General features: G+C 45.0%; 1 protein-coding gene across 3 annotated transcripts in view; it reads left to right on the top strand.

Annotated features, from left to right (window-relative positions):
• Nucleotides 1-23,399, top strand: part of TSNARE1 (t-SNARE domain containing 1) — a 1,194,676-nt gene that overhangs the window by 944,117 nt on the left and 227,160 nt on the right. For all 3 annotated transcript variants that reach the window (XM_078686668.1, XM_078686667.1, XM_078686669.1), the window contains one exon: nt 19,395-19,559. In XM_078686668.1, the coding sequence (XP_078542794.1) occupies nt 19,395-19,559 (165 nt within the window). The remainder of the gene's footprint in view (nt 1-19,394; nt 19,560-23,399) is intronic.

The following is a 23,399-nucleotide window of genomic DNA, read 5'->3' on the forward strand; positions in this document are numbered from 1 at the left end:
AGCGCGAACTTGACCTGAAGGTTTCAGGTATCAGAGCGCTTTACATGAGCAGCAGTTACGTTACACAAGGACACATTCATTTTTGTTAGGCATGGGGAGATTAAGTGATTTGCCCAGAATCACAGAATGTTCAGCGTCCCTGCCAAGACTCGAACCTGCTTCCCCAGCGTCGAGGTTGGCTGATCTAGCCAAAAGGGCCACATCCTCTCCCCAATTGGGCGATATATGGTCAGAGACCCATATACGATCCTTTTAAGAATTCCAGGACCACTACGACCTCACCTGCTCACAATTTTATAAATACTTACAACTAAAACTTGCACTAGGTACCACGAACCCCAAGCCATCCTTCTCCCAGCGTTTCATTCAATGGAAGCTTCTCATTGGTGCATTAGGCATAGGAGGCATTTCCCAAATCTATCGTACACAAAGATTGGGGAGAATGCCATGATGGCGCCTACGGTTATTACAATTTCCTCCAGGCTGCGTCTGATCCAGACCTACTATCTCGACTGTGCTTATCTCACTCTGGCCAGATTGCACCGGGCAGGCCTCCTCCTGAACCTACCTGGTACCAGGCCACCTGCCATCTTCCCACGCCATTCCTCTCAATTCGAAAGACCCACTCTCCACTCAGTCTGAACGGAGAGTCCTTACTGTGTGGTCTCTGCTGCCCTACCAGTCCATGCTGGTCAGTTGGAGGTGGGCGGGGTGGAGGCTGGTGGTGCGGGAAAGAAAAACTGAAAGATAAACATTCAAACCTTTCCACCAATCTTACTCAAAAATCCATTATTATTCTAGTGTATATTCGAGAGAAAACTGCCGGCTTTTATACCATTATGTCCTAATTTAGTGTATGTGATGCTGCCGCCGCCCCCCAAGACAGACAGACAGACTGACTCTCCCCTCCTTATCTCCCCTTCACGTGATGCCACGTTTTCAGTCAGGATGCCCTCGCGGTGTCGTTCCACGTGCGCCTTGCACGCAGTAGATGCACCAGGCTCGACAGCCGAGCATTGCCCAGCATGAGGGCGGTGGCGCGAGGCCCCGGCGCGCGCGTGGTTTTGTTATTCCTTACAATTGAGCGGCGGGCAGGCAGCAGTCCGCGTGAAGCGCCGCGAGCCTCTGGCACGCGCAGGCGCCCCCCGCCCCTCCCCCTAGAGCACGTAATTTGGCCGTGTTAGTGTACATTTGTCAGCGGATATACGAGCATTGTGCGCCGCGGCCGCCACCCCTACCCCTGAGTGTACGTCACTTGTCACCCCAGCAGAGACCACCACTGCGATTTCACTCATAATTTGCTTTACGCCACATTCCGTTTATTTTGTCCAGACGGGATGTTGTTTAACAAATAGCACGTCGACCGTGCTTACATAAAGGAAACGACGACTTTTAGACATAAATACAGTGACTCTACACTAATATGTATGAGGTTACATTTAAGTCCTGTTAGGTGGTCTACGTTATATTGTAGGCAAAAAGTAGTGGGTGCCTGGACTAACATTGACTGTTTTTTAGGGCTCGGACTCCTCCCCCTGGGGGAGGAGTTTCGAGATCCTAATGTTATAAGAAAAAAAAGAAGAAGTATCCTTAGGGCCTTGGTGAGAGGAATTCCACACATTCCTTTGCGTTTTCTGGCATCTGGTCAGTGATTCGTCTTCCCTGTGCTGTGTATGTAGTAGCCTTGAAGTGATAGGCTGTAAGTAATGTACGCGTGCCCGATGTGGCATTTTGTGTGCGAGAACGAGCATGGCAGAGTGATTAATCTTAATTACGAGCTGTCAGAGTGCCCGTGTAATGCAAGCCAGATGATGCGAACGCGTTCACAGCGGTGAGCGCGTTCAATGTTAAATGACGAGAGGCAGCAGGCGAGGCTCACAGAAGATGACTCATACATGCTCGTCCACACTGTAGTTCTTGTTTTTTATAGGAAGTGTTGAATGTTTTCTTGAAGTGTGCTTAATTTTGCTGAATATTCTTGTTGATTCGGTCATAGTTTGATTTTTTTTTATCAATTGGCATATGTAAAGTGTTCAGCTCACTAACGAACTGGTGGCGCACAGCTCGTTAAAGCAACATTTCTGTTCCCTTATGTCCGTTTCACTGTAGGGCTGAATATTTATAAAAACATGCATTCTTTAACGTAGGTCTCTGCATCGCCTCGATGCTGTGCAGTGACAAGTACAAGTTCATACTCATGAATGTGTGGTTTATATCTGATAAGGATCATTGCATACATTTATAAATAGAATCCCAACAGTTTTAATGCTGGTTACAAGGGAGGGCATCTCGGGTGCCTGGCGCTGGTTGGACAGCGCTGCACAAAATACCGGAGTGGTGTAAGCATGGTGCACGGGTCAGGGAGCGTGACTGACGCCTCGTCAGGGGTAGAAAGCGCTATATAAGTGCAATCTAAACACAATGTCATGTCCGCATCTTTTCAATAGGCCATCGGATAATGGAGGGAGGCGCTTCGAACCCAACCTCGAGGCTCCTCGCGTGCGCCCACGAATGGCCAAATAATACATTGGAGAACATGGCTTCCGTGGTCGTGGTTTCACAAACAGCTGACGGAGAGCACAGAATGAACACTACACCGCTTTTGTGGTTTGAAAACAGTTTCTCATCCTGCCACACGGCGGCAGTAGGATTCCTTGGTTAGGAAATTAAGCACAACTACACTTGAAAGCAGGGGTGCGGTACAACTGGGGCAGGCAGAATTGCATAGTTCCTCGCATGAACTAGGAGCAACACCATATGCAGCGGAGACGAGTGCACACGTTACATACAAACACACATAGGTGAGGTATTGCACAGGCAGCAGCAATTCAACTGACACACACCTACAGCTACCGCAGAGGCCCAGCAGCGCAAGTCGCACTCTCGCATACTGAACAGGTACGACGCAGTCTGCATCAGTGCAAGCTTCGCACACAACAGGTACAGGACAGGCTGCATCAGTGCAAGCTTCGCACACAACAGGTACAGTGCTGTCTGATCAGTGCAAGCTTCACATACCACAGGCACAGAGCAGACTGCATCAGTGCAAGCTTCGCACACAACAGGTACAGTGCTGTCTGCATCAGTGCAAGCTTCGCACACAACAGGTACAGTGCTGTCTGCATCAGTGCAAGGTTCGCACACAACAGGTACAGCAGAGTCTGCATCAGTGCAAGCTTCACACACAACAGGTACAGTGCTGTCTGCATCAGTGCAAGCTTCACACACAACAGGTACAGTGCTATCTGCATCAGTGCAAGCTTCACATACCACAGGCACAGAGCAGACTGCATCAGTGCAAGCTTCGCACACAACAGGTACAGTGCTGTCTGCATCAGTGCAAGCTTCACACACAACAGGTACAGTGCTGTCTGCATCAGTGCAAGCTTTGCACACAACAGGTACAGTGCTGTCTGCATCAGTGCAAGGTTCGCACACAACAGGTACAGCAGAGTCTGCATTAGTACAAGCTTCACATACCACAGGCACAGAGCAGACTGCATCAGTGCAAGGTTCGCACACAACAGGTACAGTGCAGTCTGCATCAGTGCAAGCTTCGCACACAACAGGTACAGCAGAGTCTGCATCAGTGCATGCTTCACACCCAACAGGTACAGGACAGGCTGCATCAGAGCAAGATTCACATACCACAGGTACAGAGCAGACTGCATCAGTGCAAGCTTCAGATACTACAGGTACAGTAGAGGCTGCATCAGTGCAAGCTTCAGGCACAAGTACAGCACAGGGTGCATCAGTGCAAGCGTCACACAGAACAGGTACAGAACAGAATGCATCACTGCAAGCATCACTCACACAGGTATGGGGCAGTCTACATCAGTGCAAGCTTCACACACAACAGGTACAGAGCAGTATCCATCACTGCAAGCTTCACACACAACAGGTACAGGACAGGCTGCATCAGTGCAAGCTTCACACACAACAGGTACAGGACAGGCTGCATCAGAGCAAGCTTCGCACACAACAGGTACAGTGCTGTCTGCATCAGTGCCAGCTTCGCACACAACAGGTACAGAGCAGACTGCATCAGTGCAAGCTTCACACACAACAGGTACAGGACAGGCTGCATCAGCTTCACACACCACAGGTACAGAGCAGAATGCATTGGTGCAAGCTTCTCACACAACAGGTACCGAGCAGACTGCATCACTGCAAGCATCTCACACACAGGTTTAGGGCAGTTTGCATCACTGCAAGCATCACTCACACAGGTATGGGGCAGTCTACATCACCTATGGCACATGCACCTATAAACCCGCACAAAAAGTTACGGTCTTAACATTTTAAACATAAATATATTGTCTACTGAGTAAAAACCAGCGAGAAACTGCACATTCAAACCTGTGCCCGCCCTGCTAAGATTTCAGCTGACCGAACCTGATAAATGAGCGAGAAATTACCTAGTTTAAGTGTGGGTTGAGTATATTTCTTGTACTTCTCCATTTTGCACCTGTCTCGGGGTAAAGACGGACCCCGCGCATTTTTTTTAAATCTCTCATGCCTGGCTGCAGAGTAGTGAGTGCAGAGTAGTGAGTGCAAATTAGTGAGTGCAGAGATGTGAGTGCAGAGTAGTGAGTAGTGAGTAGAGTAGTGAGTAGAGTAGTGAGTGCAGAGTAGTGAGTAGTGAGTGCAGAGTAGTGAGTAGTGAGTGCAGAGTAGTGAGTAGTGAGTGCAGAGTAGTGAGTGCAAATTAGTGAGTGCAGAGATGTGAGTGCAGAGTAGTGAGTAGAGTAGTGAGTAGAGTAGTGAGTAGAGTAGTGAGTAGAGTAGTGAGTAGAGTAGTGAGTAGAGTAGTGAGTAGAGTAGTGAGTAGAGTAGTGAGTAGAGTAGTGAGTAGAGTAGTGAGTAGAGTAGTGAGTGCAGAGTAGTGAGTGCAGAGTAGTGAGTGCAGAGTAGTGAGTAGAGTAGTGAGGTGAGTAGTGAGGTGAGTAGTGAGGTGAGTAGAGTAGAGTAGTGAGTAAAGTAGTGAGTGCAGAGTAGTGAGTAGTGAGTAGAAAGTAGTGAGTAGAAAGTAGTGAGTAGAGTAGTGAGTAGTGAGTAGAGTAGTGAGTAGAGTAGTGAGTAGTGAGCAGAGTAGTGAGTAGTGAGCAGAGTAGTGAGTGCAGAGTAGTGAGTAGACTAGTGAGTAGACTAGTGAGTAGACTAGTGAGTAGACTAGTGAGTAGACTAGTGAGTAGACTAGTGAGTAGACTAGTGAGTAGACTAGTGAGTAGACTAGTGAGTAGACTAGTGAGTAGACTAGTGAGTAGAGTAGTGAGTAGAAAGTAGTGAGTAGAGTAGTGAGTAGTGAGTAGAGAGTAGTGAGTAGAGAGTAGTGAGTAGAGTAGTGAGTAGTGAGTAGAGTAGTGAGTAGTGAGCAGAGTAGTGAGTAGTGAGCAGAGTAGTGAGTAGTGAGCAGAGTAGTGAGCAGACTAGTGAGCAGACTAGTGAGCAGACTAGTGAGTAGACTAGTGAGTAGACTAGTGAGTAGACTAGTGAGTAGACTAGTGAGTAGTACATCACAGGCAACAGCTGTGCAAGCTTCTTACACTCACAAGGAGACCACAGGCAGCTGAGGTGCAAGCTTCTCCCACTCACAAGAAGGACATCACAAGCAGCAGTGGTGCAAGCTTCTCACACTCACAAGAACGACATCACAGGCAGCAGCAGTGCAAGCTTCTTACACTCACAAGGAGACCACAGGCAGCAGAGGTGCAAGCTTCCCTTACACACTCACAGCAGGTACTGTGCCAAGGCAGCAGCAGCAACAGAGCAAGAGTCCCTTACAAAGAACAGGCACAGCACAGAGATGCACAATGCAATCTTCTCATACTCACAGGCAGCAGCGGTGCAAGCTTCTCACACTCACACGAAGGACATGACAGGCAGCAGCTGTGCAAGCTTCTTACACTCACAAGGAGACCACATGCAGCTGAGGTGCAAGCTTCTCACACTCACAAGAAGGACATCACAGGCAGTAACGGTGCAATATTCTCACACTCACAAGGAGATCACTGGCAGTACACACCACATGAACACACTCCATAACACATAGCAACAATACATTGGCATTTACAATGCCATTAGCTCAAACTCAAATAAATCCGAGCCCGATTGCATTTCTAATGCTTGTTTTACCAGTTTGCACCTTATGTGAAGTCGAGTAGAGAATTCTAAAATCTGTGCCGCCCTGTGCCATTGAATCACCAAACCGAACCTTAGGTCGTGCACAAAGGCTGTGGGCTCCGACCAGGCCACGAGGTCCTCAGTGCTTTCTGTATATGAGCTTTGCAGTCCAGGGTTAGTTGCACTATTAACGTTTTTGTCGTTAGCTTATTTTTTCCAGGTTCCTATGTTAGTCTGAATATTTTACCTCATACTGTAAAGGTGTATTTGTAACTAGTAAAGGTAAGGATTTTTCTATGTGCACCATAACTATGGAAATTGTCTCGAAACACAGTTTATATTGGCAGCATAGCCAGTGGTTGCTCTATTGTGGGCTAACAGAATGGGCCCTTCATTCTGCTTTGCTGCATAGTAATTGAAATGCCGTGCAAAGTGCACATGAACTCCTCGCAATTCTTGCTCTGTGCATTTCACTGTTGTATGGCAGTCTTCTATAGATATCATGTCAGAACAATTCTAGATTTGACTTGCCCTGTCTGATGTGACTTTATCATCATTATCTAGCTTTTATATGGCACCAGCTGCTGCTTGTTTGGCATTAGAGCACTCAAACATTCCCGCTTTAAAAAATAAAAAAAATTAGACAAGTGGCCCTGGACAATTGGTTTGGGGGGATGTGTGGTTGTACTATGGCTTATGTGGTACATGCAATCTGGTCCTATTCCCTTTTCAGATTTTTATACAGGTAATTTATGAGGCTTAATGGCTATAGTTGATTTGCTACCAAGCAAAGTAACTCCTTTAGTTGGATATGTTGCAATCCTTTGTGGCTTGCTTTTGTGAGTAATGATGTGTGTTGCATGCCAGATGTGTGTTTGCATTTAATATATAATTACATATGCCATAAGTCTAATTTAAAATGTGATCAAATACATTTCAGAAAGTTTCTCAGTACAGAAGCCCAAACTTGGTGGCCTGTAGAACACAATCTTACAGCAGTACCTTTACTATTAACAGTGCATCCAAAGTCAGTAGCAGAAGCAGACCCCACTCCACAAATAATGTTAAGGGCAAACTGTTACATTAGTTTTTATATAGAAAAAAAGTTAACCTACATTTCCATGCTTGTCCGAAAGAAGGTAGTTACTATTATATTACATTATACCACTGCAACCTGTCACTGAATATTATGGGCTTATTTCTCTTCTCACATTATTGGACTAAAATACGGATTGGCGACCTATTTAACATTTAATGATGAATAATGAAAAGGAGCTATACATCGAAATAGATGTGTGGTGTTGTGTAGGTAACCATCTTTATATTTATGAAATTGCTATTTTTTATTGTGAATTGTTGTATATTTTTAAATGTGATAATAAATCACATGTATATATTTTTTAATTTGTGTTCCCTTTTGCACAGTTTACACAGCACATTTATGAATTTATTACAGTAGTTCTTGTAGTACCAAAGAGAGTTGTGGCGTTGTCTTTATAGACCCCGTCCCCTTGGTGTTGAGGGGTTATTCGAATTTTTTGGAGTAAAGTAAATGTTGCACATGTTTACTACTTTCTCTATGTGAGAAGAAGCAAAGAGATTACCCACTATGAAAAAGAAGAACCTCGTTATCACGGGTGACCAGTGTTGGTGCACTTTACCTGTATTTGAGCCAGAATTTCATAATATCCACTTCAGATGCACCTACAGTAAATCTAAATAAATTATTTTGCATAGTGGTTATTATCCTGAAAATGTGACTTGAACCCGGATGTTCTCGACCCAGTAATAACATCCTCTGCTCTATCTATACCCTATAGCTGAATTGAATACCCGTTGTGAGGATATTCCCTACCTTTCACGAAGTTTGTCTTCAATGTCTGCACCTAAAATGTGCTCACTACTAATTGTATATTACTTCATTGGAGTTGGTTGTTTGGCTTCCAGATTCTCAGTGAATCTTCACACCCCCATAAAGCAAGAGCTGACTCGTTTGAGCCCGAAATGCAACTTCAGGAGCTAAAGAATCCTTTAATTCATAACCGCACAAGGATAAGACGTGAAAAACGTATTTATTATCTCACATTATGTGATGGGGGAAGCATATTTTTTTATTAAATACTGCTTTCAACATTATTTCTCATGCTTGCCACTTCTTGTTTGGCAGATTTGTCCTTTTTGGGGGATGCAACTCTACACTATAACAGTGAGTTACTGATGTGTGAGGGGGACTTTTTAAAATGAAGTAGAGCATCACACAGCTATTCAATCCAGATCTCATGGGCTCCTCTTGCCCCAGAGTCACTGACAAGGCCACCATCCAACTTAGATGACCTAACAAAACTATCAATAGTCTAAAATCCCCCAGGTTCCCCGGAGACCCCATTGCTTCTTCTGTGGTGAAGTCAGTATTGTAGATCCAGCCTTGCTCAAAACTGGCTAGTCTATGCCTCTTTTAGAACACTACACATAGAGCCAGTATCCTTGCCAACCTTTGTTCCATCAAAGGTCTGTAGTTACTCTCCAAGGACATTGAAAGCTATGTCTACACACAACTCTCAGTTGCATATGAAGCTGCAGTATATTTTAGGTGCCCGCAGTCATGAATCCACCTCGGATGCACTATCAAGAGAGCTACTCCTCAAACCGTAGATGATGCCCTCTGCCTCCTTGACAGGGGACATGCCTAATTACTGGCAGTCTGACCTGTTGCAATCCTTTGAGATGATGGTTCTTGTGCAACTTGCTACACCTCTACTCCTGAAAGTACATTAAAGTAATGTGAATAATTGGTTCACTTTCTTCCTTCAGAATCCAACCCTACTAGTTAAATGAATGATTTCACTTCCACCCTCATATCTACACATTTTAGGCTCTCCCAAGGCTTACCTCACTCACCTTTACTCTTCAATGCAGAAATAGAACCTATGACAGCGGTTATCGAGAACATGGTAGTATCAGTTCCTCAGTACACAGTTGTTAATAGTTACCTTGAATAAAGCATCACACATCTCTTTACTTATCTGGATGTTTTCTTAAACTACCCCACCAAAGAGAGAAGATTTTAGAGTGCAATCCACATCTTCAACGTACACTATTCAGATCTTGTTCACATCTGTCATATCAGCAGCGAGGTCACCCACAGTAGTACACACTGCCAGATCTGTTGTCTTTATTTTTGATAACACACACAACCTTCTGGCGAGAGGAGATCATTTTCAGGTTCTCTTACTTGCAAACTTCAGACATCATTCCCAGTCCTGACCTTATCATTGTAGTTCAGTCATCGGTAATGTTCACATTACGTAGTGTTAATGCTATTCTCTCTAGAATCCCAAAAGAGCTGACACAGACTGTTAGTAAGCAGTCAAGCATTCATCTTCCTTGGTGATATTGGGAACTTGATTTTTTGCCACATCACCCTGGCGCTTATTTCGATTCATAGGCTCTCCTTTAAAGATTTCTCTATCTTTAATAGATCTTGAGTACCGTGCAAAGGTGTCCACCAAGCACAGGGCACGAGTCGGCGATACACGTGGGTGGACGGAGTCCACCCACTTTTGTCACAGGGTGAACACTGCCACCCTGCAAGAATTTGGGCCCCATAAATACATAAGATTTCGATCAGCACACAAGAGAAGTATATGTTAAATGTACAATCGAGACAGATTCTTCTTATTATTCAAAATTCCTTTATTGATTTCTTTGTTTAACTTTCATTTCTTCCAAAGCACCATAGTAGCCAACACGTTTCGTCCTCCTTAGAGGACTTCTTATTCTTTGGCCATTTCAGGTTCTATGTGACACATATCTGGATCTAAACATCTCTAATTCTGGTTGCTTCCGAAAGTATCTTGCCTCCTAGCAAGACTGGCTGTATGCTACGGGGAGAACCATAAGTTTTTTTTAGATCATCTTGAAAGGACTGTTTGCATGTAATTGCACCTGCACTGATAAAGTCTAACGGTATTGTGTTTATGAGTTAGGTTGCCTCGAGAATACCATGAATTTAGATTTTAGGAAATTCTGAATACAGGTACATGTTACATTGAACTGTTGAGTGTGAGAAGAAATCTTATAGAATAAATGTATGACTCAATATACGCTTTCGATGTACCATAAGATGTATAAGTACTAATACTGTAACTAAATATGAAAACTGACACTACCTCCTGCTTTTTCATCTGGGGGTTTCCCATAATGTCATAATCTGTATATATTTGTGTTTAATATGGTTTTGATGATCATCCGGTTATGTCCACATTTAATTGAGATTAGCTGTTACTGAAATGGTTTTGTTATGTAAAGGCCCCTATTGTGTAAATTAATGTAAATAATGTTTTATTATAATGATTTATGTATTTTTGTATATAATTGATTTTACATAATGGACTTCACTGTCTGTTTTGTAGCCCTGTAGAAGTCCTCTAAGGAGGACAAAACGCGTTGGCTACTATGGTGCTTTGGAAGAAATGAAAGTTAAACAAAGAAATCAATACGGGCGTGGTCCCTACTGCGTGGAAGCAGGCTAAGCTTCTGCCTCTCCTAAAGAAACCTAGTCTAGACTGGTCGGTCCCCGGGAATTACCGACCAATCTCTCTCCTACCGGCTCTCACAAAGATTTGTGAGAAGGTGGCATTTCGACAACTAGAGAGATTTGTCGAAACTTCCAATGCCCTCCACCCGGCACAGTCGGGCTTCAGGGCTGCTTACAGCACCGAGACAGCCCTCCTGGAGATGAGTGAGGCCATCCGGGACTGCCTAGACGGAGGCGGCAGAGCGGTCCTTATCCTTTTGGACCTCTCTGCCGCGTTCGATACCGTCCCCCATGAGCTTCTTCTTGGCCGGCTGGCGGAAATAGGCATTGGTGGGATTGTGTTAGACTGGCTGTCCTCCTTCTTGTCTGACAGGACCCAGCAGGTCTGGCTGCCCCCTTACGCTTCTAAGTCCGAGCCTCTGCTGACAGGTGTCCCGCAAGGTTCTACCCTTAGCCCCTTACTGTTCAACGCCTATATTACACCTCTGGTTTATTTAGCTGAGCAGTTCGGGGCTAAGATCATAGGGTATGCAGATGACACCCAACTGCTGTTTACCTGGCCAGATGACAACCTCGATACCTCTACAGTTCATCTTTGTCTGTCCGCTGTATTTCGTTGGCTGACGAGGGCCCAGCTGAAGTGCAACGAGGACAAATCTGAGGTTCTCTTTTATGGCTCTTTTCCCCCCTCGTTCATGAGAACACTATGGCCGCCTGACATTCCTGGCCCTAAAGAGATGGGGAGACCTGCCAAGAATTTGGGCATCTGGTTCGGAGAGGACTTGAGATTTGAACACCATATCAAAACACTTACCGGCACCTGTTTTGCGACCTTAAAAATGCTTCGCAAATTCTTTCCCCTGCTTCCTAGAGAGGCAAGGGAGTCTGTTGCGCGTGCGCTTATACTGTCCAGGCTGGACTATGCCAATGCTCTGTTCAGCGGAATCCCTTCTTATCTGGTAAAACGCCTGCAAGTCATCCAGAACGCGACAGTCCGCCTTTTATTCAACATTCCTAGATGGTTGAGTGTCCGCGCGGAGCTGCGCTTACTTCACTGGCTTCCGGTTGCACAGCGCATCCGGTTTAAGTCGTTAGTTTTGGCGTTTCGTGCTATCCACCAACAAGGCCCCCAGTACCTGAGGAAAAGGTTTGTTAGCTACATTCCCACACGTACTCTGAGATCTTCCACTCAGCTTCGACTATCCCTTCCCCGTTTCAAGCGTGCCAGGCTTGGCGGCCAGTCGATTGCGGTGGTCGTGGCGCGCGCTTGGAATGCCCTTCCTCTTCAATTGCGCTCCACACCCAATGTAGCCGTCTTCAAAAAACACCTAAAAACTCATCTGTTTAACAGCGCTACTTGAGATCCCTTTTCTTAAAGCACGTGGTTTCGCTGTTCTTTCCCCCGCGCCAGGATACTCCTCAGTAGCAGAGCGCGCTATAAAATGGTTAATAATAATAATAATAATAATAATAAAGGAATTTTGAATAATAACAAGAATCTGTCTCGATTGTACATTGAGCATATACTTCTCTTGTGTGCTGATCAAAATCTTATGTATTTATATTTACAATGATAGTTTCTATCACTGTTTAGGGGAACTGAAAGGTCGGGTTACCTTTTGATCTTAGCACCAAGGTATGACTTCGTTTTCCCAATCGGATTAATAAGTGCAGCAAAATATCTCTGACCTTTTTGTAAATCTTTTAAGAATTTGGGCCCCACTGAATAATGTGCTGAACTTGTCCCGGTGTAATTTCCAAACACCGGGACACTTTCAGCAGCGCCTGCACGTTGTCTGCTTTCCAACTGCAACAAGCAACAACATGCAGGCGGCACAGGGCTTTCTTATTTAAGATTCCTTCTGGGCCCAAAACAAAGGCCGAATTTGAGGGGCCCTCAGGCCTCCTTTTCGTTAAGTCTTTTGGCTGGGAGCAGTCAGGAGCCTCACACCTGATGCAAATGAAGCGGAGGGGAAACAAAGGCTCAAACCTTGTTAGCAATTCACACATACATAAGATAGGCAGCTTTTCGCTTTGTTCAGCCCCTGTTTAGAAGATATGCTTGCACTATAAGAACATCAGATGTGTTGGTCTTTCCCAGTATTTACACAAAGCAAATTGCATTTATATAGAGCTTACATCCCGTGAGAAGGTGTTAAAATAATTTAAGTACCACTTTTTTTCTTGAATAGCCCTACTCATTCCAATGCAGGGTGTCGGAGCACTTTACATCAACACGTGCCGATTAAATGTACAATAAATTGTATGTGTGTAAATGAATGTACAGGATGTGTTGCATAAAACTGGGAGACTGCAAGGTGTAGAAGTCACATATGATCTGCCATAGCTCACTGTGCTATTGTCCTCGCAATGCGCTCACACCTACACATGATAGACCTGCTAAACATATATGTGAGGGCTTTAGATCTGATGTCACTTCTTATTATGCCACTTCCTGTAAAGTCATGGCTTGTGATGCCACTTTCTATGATGTCAATTCCTGTGATGCCATGTGTGATGTCGTGCGCTCTGTGATGTCACTTGCATACTGCCAAACTAGGTCAGTCCCACCACTTCTTTTTATAGGACTTGTGAACACCCAAGTCCTTGCAGATAAGGTTTCAATATCGTGAGGTTCCAGCTCATTGTTTAGTAGGAAGACCGGTGACAGGCTGTATCATATTACAGGAGACTCCTCAATGACGACGACACTGGCCATTGTGTAAACTACAGGAATTTACTACCAAAGGAGCTTAGTCTGCTACAGTCTCTTTGCCTATTTTGAAAATATGCATATACTCTCCTCCTCACAAACAAATCTATCTCTGTACTCTTTATCTTGGGAAGTGGCATCCATATTGTATGGCTTTCACTGAGCTCTGCAGTGAGACGTAGTGGTGTTAGAAACATGTCCTCCTCTGCCGTAAGCACATCCACTCGATCCCCCTAATGCACAGAATTGTCCTGCATTGGTGATGTGTTTGACTTCGCTTTAATCACCGCTATTCACTCACAACGTCCTGCAATAGTGCTTTAGTCTGACAAAATGCACTTAATATATGCTGTCGGTAGTCACTAATTATTGGTGAAGCCATTCTGCAGAGTGGCATCTGGTGCCATCTTGTCATTCAGCTCCCACTGCCTACTGACATTTGCGCCACACTTACCGAAGCTGTAAATCCCATTTATGTCCCACTGACAGCTGTCTTGTCTTGAAGTCTCACTATGCTATTTTAAAAAATATATATATATTTACAATATAGCTGCCTGGCGCTTTGAGAACATATGCAAATTTGCATATTACATAACTGTAACGCTATATCTAAATTTGGCCCTTCTGTATAGAGCAAATGTGAATGACTTGTTAATGTTTTAATGTCTTCCCACTATACAATATGAATACCATACAGTGTAGCTGCCTCATTTGTACACAGTTATGGGCGTATCTACTGAATGTGCAGGTAACCAATAGGGTCAGGCCCAGGTTATAGAACTCTTCGCCTTCTGCGAGAACCAGTCTTCGTTAGCTTTGCTTAGGTTACGCCGCCTGTCTAGCTGCATCTTCACTGTAAATGTTGTGTTGAGTGCCCTGGCACCTAGTGTGCCTAGTTCTCTTTCTTATCTGGGTGGGGGGTGAGGGTGTGTGTGCTGGTGAAAGTGGTCCACTTTGACTGCTATTCCAGAGACCTACTCAGGTTGGTCCAGGTCTGTACCTCCAGCGGGTATGGTACATTTGATCATATTCTTCCAATACAGTGATCCCCCATCTCCAAAATGCACATACACAAACTCATCAAAATCAATTCTTCAGGCTAAGTTACTTTCTTTTTTTCGTATGACTTTTTTCTAACTATGTTTGCATAGTTTTCCGGACCCACAGTCCAGTACCTTGTGGTGTTCATTTCTTCCAACGTTTTACTTACTTTAAAGCATACCCTTGATAGCAGGCAGTGCGTTGCGCTGTCACCCTAACATAGCAAATCTCATTCTCTTAGATACCTCCATCTGTCTTTAATCTGCGACCAATCGTTGACACTAAGAGATTTTGATGGCCAGTTCTTCAAGATGTCAACAAACACTACATTGAAGTTATTTACTCCTGTCTCTCATGGATGGGGCCCTTTGTACATCTTGCATACACAAGCTGGGTTTAATCTGTGCCTGTAAGTGTGACTTCTCCATTCAAACGGATCATTAGTTCTAGAAGGCTTCGAAAGTCATCTATCCGGCCGCTGAATGCTAACCAAAAGATGTCGCTGAAGATTCTGCCAGCAGCCTCTGTCAGACCCGACATTAGAATCCATTAATGTCCAATTTCCCTGAGCTCACCCGCACCATCCATCCTCCCTGCATCACAAGGTAAATTAGAGCAAGCCATTCCTCATGATTAGACGCTAATTTATATTCGCCAGTGATGGAACTCCAGGACTTGGCTGTTGGCGGGTACCTGGGGGGGAGCTCCTGAACATAATGTATGCGGATGTACATCGCAGCTGCGCGGTCCACGGTGAGCGATTGCCTGTGCCTCTTCTGTCGCGTCCTGGAGAGATTGGTTGAGAAATTGTTCAAAGCCACCTTTGCTTTAGGGATAGCACTGATGATCCGATAAAAAGTATACTTGCTCCCGGGGGAGCGCCAGCTCTGCAGCAGTTATATTATTCATTGACTCTACAAATTCATAACCGGAGACACCCTGGTGCCCAGATATTTATGTCGCGAGCTTGGCGGAATAACTTCGCATCTTCTGCGTTTCTGAGATGTTCCCAGCCATCTGCTTTTTGTATCCAGTATGTGTCCCAGTGAAAACATCATTTATTTGCTTCATGCTAGCTCCCAAGCTAATGAAATAACAAATGGCGGTACCATCCATCCAGCGACGCCCAGCACCCCATCTATCTAGCAGAAAAGACTTCTCTATTTAACTTAATAGACTGAGCTGCTGCAACAAATCAGGACGCCTAGGTTGTTGGAAGACGCCAAAGGTGCCTCATGTTGGAGCTGTGGGGAAAAGATATGTGCAGGCTAAAGTGTGTTATAGGTGCATCAAGCATTTCCACCGGTGGGAACCCATACCCCCTCCCACTCTCCATGTCTACATTGTTTCTCTCTTAGGGCATGCGGCTTCCAAAATGTTTCTTGGCATGATAGAGCACAACTATACGTTCTCGAAAGCCGCACCAATTTTTCAAATACAGATCTCGATTAGACAAGGCTCTAAACCGCCAAGTCTTCACAGAAAACTGCTTACACCAGCCACGTGCATCAAACGAATGAGCACTCCTTGGTGTGCCAGCAAAGTGTTCTTTGGACATTTATTTGATTCTATTACATGCTCTTTATTTCCTTGTTGTATATAGTGCTGTTGGGAGAAAATGGGGGTTGGGATAACAAATAAAAATGTGCTTATGTTCAAAGAGTGGGAGCATGGACCTTTACTGATTGGCCTTTTGGCAGTGATGCAGTTCTTATCACTCCTCCGATGGAGCTGATTTTGCTGTCGTTGTCATCTGAGCACGGGGGACAAATATAGTTCACCACAAGGAATGCATGAAGTCCCTACCCTGCCCCATGAAAATGGGAAAACTTCACCAACTGAGGTCATGAATATTTTCCTGCGTGGCACATTTACTTGAGTATATGTGTGCCCTGGTATGTATAGTAGAGCCCAGACATCTTCCCAGACTTGATACCTGAGCATGACTGATACGTGTCCGCGTCGCTGACCCTCCAACATTGTGCACACTTAGAGGTTCGTGTTTATTTAAAGTAGTTTATGAAGTGCTCCAACCTAGAGGGGAGGTGTTTAATGGTGACTCAGCTTGCGAAAATCATTTTATTTTGGATCAGGCTTGAAATGAACATTGAGAAAGCCCTTTTTAGGTCGAAGCCAGCGAGACAGCACAGCTGTCTGGTTTGCTGAAGACATTTTGGGGACATTCGGAAAGCTTTCCTGGGACTTCATCCTGCCCATTACTTACCATTGGCTTTGTAGTTTGTTACTCATGTTTCCTTGCTTTCTATGGATTTTAGGCTTTCCAGCTTGAGTTTCTCTTCTCCAAAACCTGATTACTGTATCCTTCCAAGATCTCACTTTCTGTACACAGTTCTTTAAATCTTGTTCTTATCTTGTCACATTTGTTATGTATTCAAACACAAAGGTCAGATGTCAGACTCCCTCTTCCTAGGCACCTTGACGTTTTCTTTTCTCTCTGTGATTTCAACGTGAGAGCGTTGACAGGAAAGCTTGAGGAATGTGGATTACTCTCCCCATGGAGCCCGCTCGTGCCCCATCTATGTATGATTCAGTTTACAATGCTGTAACATAACCCGTAAAATAGTCCTGCATGCAGGAGGTGCACACAGTAAATGAATATTCATGTAGAGGTTCTTCTATCAAAGCAGTGTTGGCTTTTGCTTAATGTGACCCTCTAGTGAATGTCTAATAATCTTTCTGTTCACAGTCAGTGGGTCCGAGAACCAAACCCTTTTCAAAACAGCAGGCATTGTCAACCCAAAAGGTGGAGCCTACACAACTACACTGAATCAACAATTGCCTCACTATGTGCAACAGGTGCAGTTGCACTGTGCCATAAAAACCTCGACAACACAGATTACTGCTTTCCTGAAAACTACAAACAGGAGCCTGGAAACCCACTACAGTATTTCCAATGCAGCCTTTAACATCCTGCCTATTTCAAAACATACTTTAAATGCTATTTTGTGGGTGTTGTCAACAATGAAATAGGTGTACATGTTCCACTGAAACAACTGCTCACCACGAGGCTGGCATCTGGTGCGACACTCTATTCCACTTCACTCTAGGCCTCTCTACTCTGCACTGCTCTACTTCATACTGGCACACTCTACCCCAATCTACTATGCCCCACTGCACTCTGTGCCACGCACCCTACGCCTGTGCACTCTGTGATACTACACACTATGCTGCACCACTCCACTCTACCCTGTACCACTACACTCTTTGCCACTTCACTCTCCCACACTGCACACTACTCCACTCTGCGCCACTGTACACTATGCTGCAACACTCTACGTTGCAACACTCTACTCTACTGCCTTCTACAGCATTATACTCGAAACCACTGCACTGTACATCAGTGCACTCAACACCACTATACTCAAAACCAATGCAATCTGCTCCACTGCACTCTTCGCCAACTACTTTTCACCACTGCACTCTGCACCCTGCACTGCTGCACACTGCACTCTATGCCTCTACACTCTACACCACAGCAAGCTATGCCAATCTACATCCCTGCGCTCTGTCACTGAACTCTACACCATTCTGTTCTACTGTGCAGCGCTGTTCTCTACGCCACTCTACTGCGCAAGACTGCAATTTCTGCCACTGCACCACTCTACACCATTGCGCTCTACGTCGCTGCACTTTATGCCTCTCTATTCTACTCTGCACCACTTGTCTCCACACCACTGCTTTCTGGGCCACTCTACTCTGGGCCACTGCACTCTACTCTGCACCACTCATCTTTGTGCCATTCTGCTGCACTTTGACACTATGCACTGCATCACTCTACACCACTCCAATGTATTTTGCAGCACTGCACTTCATACCACTGCACGCTACACCACTCTATTTCACGTGACTCAGAATCAATGCACTCTATTACACTTCACTCTAGGCCACTCTACTCTACAATACTCCACTCTACAAAACTCTATTCCATTTAAACTCTGCTCTACAACACTACTCCACTACGCAACTCCCTCTATGACACTTTACTCCACTCTGTTCTACGACATGCCACTCAAGTCTACTTTGCGCCGCTCCACTCTGCTTTGCGCCGCTCTGCTTTGCCCCGCGCCACTCTACTTTGTGCCGCTGCACTCTACTTTGCGCCGCTCCACTCTGCGCTGCGCCACTCCACTCTACTTTGTGCCGCTCCTCTGTACTGTGCGCCACACCACTCTGTCTTGCGCCACATCACTCTACTTGATGCTCCTCCACTCTACGGTACGCTACTTGACTGTACAACACTCTGCTCCACTCTATGCCTTTCCACTCTCCCACACTACTCCACAATAATCTACTTTACAGCCAGTTTGGTGTGCAACATGGATGAAACGTATTGGCAAAGCCAATAGCTCTTGCATTGGCGAGACCTAATGGCTTTGCCAGTGCTGGTTCTCCTTACCAAAATATGGGAATAAGCAGCAAAGTTGCATCTGGTCCATATGTCAGTCTCATAAAGACGGTCAGTTTTTTTAAACTGAGTTCATGAAATCAGGACGACAGCCACTTCAGTGATTTTTATATTTTTAGTAATAAAAAAAACTGCCAGCCACTCACATGAGGCTTGCATTGTGGGCTCCGTCTTTATTAGTTGTCTACTCAGCCTCAAGACTTTTCTGTGCAAAGGCCAAATACTAGAAAAACGAATGACTATCCCAGCGATGCCACCACATGTGGACACGTTTCATGCTTCTGTTGCCTTGCTCTTCTTTGCTGCCTCTTCTCTGCCCTTTCTTTTGCACTCAGTAAATACCTTCATTAAAACCATTGAAGACTTGAGTATAGTATCTGGGCATGAAGTCTTTCAATGTATGCCGCGTTCGCTGTATGTTGGCGCATTGGCACATGTCTTCTTCAAATTTCCGATTGCTCCTTGTTGGCCTCCTTCAGGTACGATTGATGGTGTAGTCAATTGTTGTGTGCACTATAATTGCCAAGACCAATCCATATTTCTTGGTTCCACAGAGTCCCCGGACTCCCTTCTCTGATCTGGCCGACGATGAGAAGATCTTCAACGGGGGTGACGGGACCTGGCAGGCGCAGAACCAGGAGCAGGCCTTGCTGGCCGAGATCACAGAGGGGGACCTGGAGGTGATTCGCCAGCGAGAGGAAGCCCTGCAGCAGATCGAGGTAATCTGCTGGCCTAAGGCCATCAGTCGTTTAATACAGATGAGAGGGCCAGAGCAGGCCAATGCACCACTCGGATAGCAACCAGACTGAACTGGCAGCCAGTATTCATTCATGTGCAGATCATTTTATTGGCTTAACTCTTTCAAAGAGCCCCACTGCACAGCGGCATCCTACAATATGGCTGCGCATCTTACAAAAGAGTATATGTGTATAGAAAACCAATGAAATGTATTAAAATATACACAGTAAACATGTAATTATGGTTCTAGCTCAAATGGGTAAGACCACTGGATTTTGCCGGTTAACACCTAACTGCTGAGACTTTTCCTTCCTTTAGTGCTGAGCAAATTTTTTAATGTATGTGGCTCTTCGTGCTTAAACCAATAGAACGTTTTTTCCACCAAAAATACCCAGGCCATATTTTAGTGGGGGTGGATAAAGTTTACTATACAAGAAACCATGTTTGTTTTTTCCTAAACATGGCATCAACAAGAGGTTTCCCCCAAAATAATAATTGGAGACATCAATTTTTCTCATCAAAATTAACCTATTTTGGTGGTGGGTTTGCAGGAGAATTTGGGCCCGGACTCTGCCGCTACCTAACAAAACCTACTTACACCAGATGTTTCTGAAAACTACACACCCAAGGCTGTCCAGGGTGGTCTGACCTATTTATTAATGTCATATATGAGCAGAAGTTACACATCCAAATCTTCATATATATATATATATATAATGGCAGACTGGTGTTGGGTTTAATTAAAAAATAAGAAACACCGCAAGACTGGGTCTCGTCTCTTCCTTTTCGTTTTGGCATGGAACGCTGAACTGAGGTTGAAACTTACCGAAAAAAAAAAATATATATATATATATATATATATATATATATATATATATATATATATATATATATATATATCGCTTTGCATTTAGGAACGTAGTAGAGTTGAGGTTCATATTAAGCAAGCAACAATTCGTAACAGGTAAACTTAACATTCATACGTAGGTTCTTTTCATAATTAATATCATGCAGTGTGTCTGAGTGGCATCTTCGGTGCATTAGGAGATATGTGATTGGTGTAATAGTCATTGTTTAGGGGCCTGTTGGGCTCGGGACATCCCAGTAATTTCCGCTTGGGCAGCATCTATCTGTATTCTTGTGATCATTCGACTCGGGATCTGAGTGGGATGTGCTCTGGGTCGTAGGTGGGTATGAATATTCAATAAAACTCTGGGTGACCCCTGCACACATCCGAGAGTGGCCTTCTGCGTGAGCCACATGCCTCTTTCCTCAGTAGATCTTCTTCCTCGGCTCTGGCCCAGTATTCTACCTCCATAACCATCTTGTATAGAGCCCATCCCTTGGTGGTGTGATCCTGCTATGTTTTCTGGCCCAGAATACTATACAAAACTTAAACTTTGGCTAAAATCACACTTTGTCCTCAAACTTCTTTAAAGGAAAGTTAGAAATCTGAGAGGATCCACAAACTCCCCCTCTGCCCTTCCCCACCCCCGTTCCGTGATGGACACTCATCTCGGAAACGAGCATTTAGTGAGTTCGACCTGATGTGAGGGAGGTAACACGGCTACCTAGGCTTTGATTCCACATAATGCTCACAAGAGCAGTGTGCAACGTGTTAAGTAGTGGTGTCAAGTAGTAGTGACTATCCAGTATTAATGGAGAGCCAAGGCCTAAGAGCACCAGAGTCACCAGAAAATAAAATTGTTTTAATATTCATTTTTTGTTGGTATCCATAGGAGAGCACTTCTTAAGATGCTTTCTTTGCCAGCAACATCCAGCATGACAGCCTTCTCCCTCCCTGCCAGCTCTTGTCAGTATTGTCTCTATCAGTATCGCTAGCCATCATTTGGAGCCATCCTCTGGGACTCAACTTGTTGTTTTCATCTGATACATTTTACACTATGGAGAGGGTCACTTTGGAATAGAATCCAGAACTGCAGTGCTGCAGGTCACTGTTTTAAGAGAATAAGGCTGGACCATGGCCAGGGCATCAGTGGTCGACTCTAGTGTGGCTTTCCAAACGTCAGTCCAAAGCTCCAGTAAAGCCAGTGCTGTGATTCCGCTAAGACTGAAAGCATCAACTTCAGTTCGAAGGGCTCAGCATTTTAGGAATAAAATGGAGATGGCAAGAGGACTTTTGCCTGCTGAGTAATATTTCATCAAATGTGTCCCTAGCAGTAGGACTTTTACAATCTAGTCTTGCAGGCGGGGGGGGCGAATGAAACTATTCTACAACTGACCTCCTGTCTTCTACTCAATTTCCATTTAATGTCTTCAATATTTAGTCTTGAGTGTTAGTTCAGTCCAGTTCTTGGTGTTGCTGGTAGTTTACGGTGATGCACAAGCCCGCTAATTGGCTGAGAAAATTGAAAAGAGGAGTGGTTTAGAGGGCCAGCGGGCTCAGAGCCTTGCCCCTGCCCTGGCTCTATTCACCGTGCCCAGCTTCTTTCTCAAGAGGGATGAGAGCAGGGCTAGCAGCTCCCAGGTGCCATAGAAGGTTTCTGTATTTTTCGTAATGAAAAAAGAGCTTGAGGAAGAAGGTAAAAGGGGATGCTGACAGCAACTTCTTAAAGTACACCTGCTTATGTCACAGCAGAGCGACTCATTGATTATGCAGCAGAGCACAACACTCTAAAAATCAATGCAGAGTGGGGGCCTGCTGCTTTGGAACATGTTGCCAAGGTGCAGAGCATCCTCCTCCGCCTCTGTGTGGGGGAGAGTTGTCAACATTCACTTTATCTAATTGCTCGACTTTTTACTTGTTGACGATTTCAACCAGCTGCCACCAAATCTGTGCCCTCTAATACGTTAAGTTTTCCAAACCCTTCCTTTGTCCACCAAAACTCCATGGAGTTCAAAGAAATGATCTAGTTTAGTCAGATGTTTGTGAATGGTGCAGTGATACACAAAGTCTTGCTTTCCTCTAGGCGCCTGCAGCGCCTGAGATGTCCTGGTTTGCAGGAAAGCACTGATCTCCATCCTGCTCTTCCCCACTACTCCCTTCCATCTCAGAAAATAAAACATTGTCCTTTTTTTTAATTATTTAATTGGATATGCTAGCCCTCTTGCAAGGGCAATAATGATTGTTAATGACCTTGAACCCCAGTTATGGACCCGAGCTGTAGGCTGCACTACATTTTCGGCATTCTGGATTCTATCAAGATAACAGTGAGACAGGACAAGGTGTTAGCATAATCTTGCAGAAAATGTATCCAGGCATCCACCACTAAGTGACATGTGTAACATGCATGAGGATGAAAGAAAGTATGGCCTTTAAAAAGCATAACGGAAAAGGGTGTCTGTGGCTACATCCTTGATGTAATGGAGAGGGTTCAACGCAGGCTCAAAGGGGGGGATTTCAAACTGGATTGGGCTCCGTGGTGCTGTGTTGAAAAAGCTGGCAGTGGGGAGAGGTGGATGTCTTCCCGGATACGCCTTGCAGTCGTGATTTGCTTCCATTGGAGGCGGCGCCTTGTCTTCTAGGCTCCTCCCTCTGGAAGGCCGTGAGGCTTATGTCGATCGCCCACACAGGCAAACCTCAGCCCGAGTGTCATCTAAATAGGAATGACAACAAACCTGACATGAGGATATGTCTACAAAGAGAGGTGGAAGCTATTTATTGAGGTGGAGCGTCAAAAGGGGAGACCTGTGGCATCCACATCAGACTGAGATGGCTGAAGGGGAGTTGAAGAGCAGAAGTGATGGGACATACTGGGGTCCAGCCAATAACACTGTTTGACACCACAGGCACCTAGGCTGACCTTGCTAGAAGGTTGAAGCCCCCTGTGGCGGATGTACCAGGCAGAGGCATGAGAAGG

The sequence above is a fragment of the Lissotriton helveticus genome, chromosome 4_1 (genome assembly GCF_964261635.1).
Source record: "Lissotriton helveticus chromosome 4_1, aLisHel1.1, whole genome shotgun sequence".
Lineage (NCBI taxonomy): Eukaryota > Metazoa > Chordata > Amphibia > Caudata > Salamandridae > Lissotriton > Lissotriton helveticus.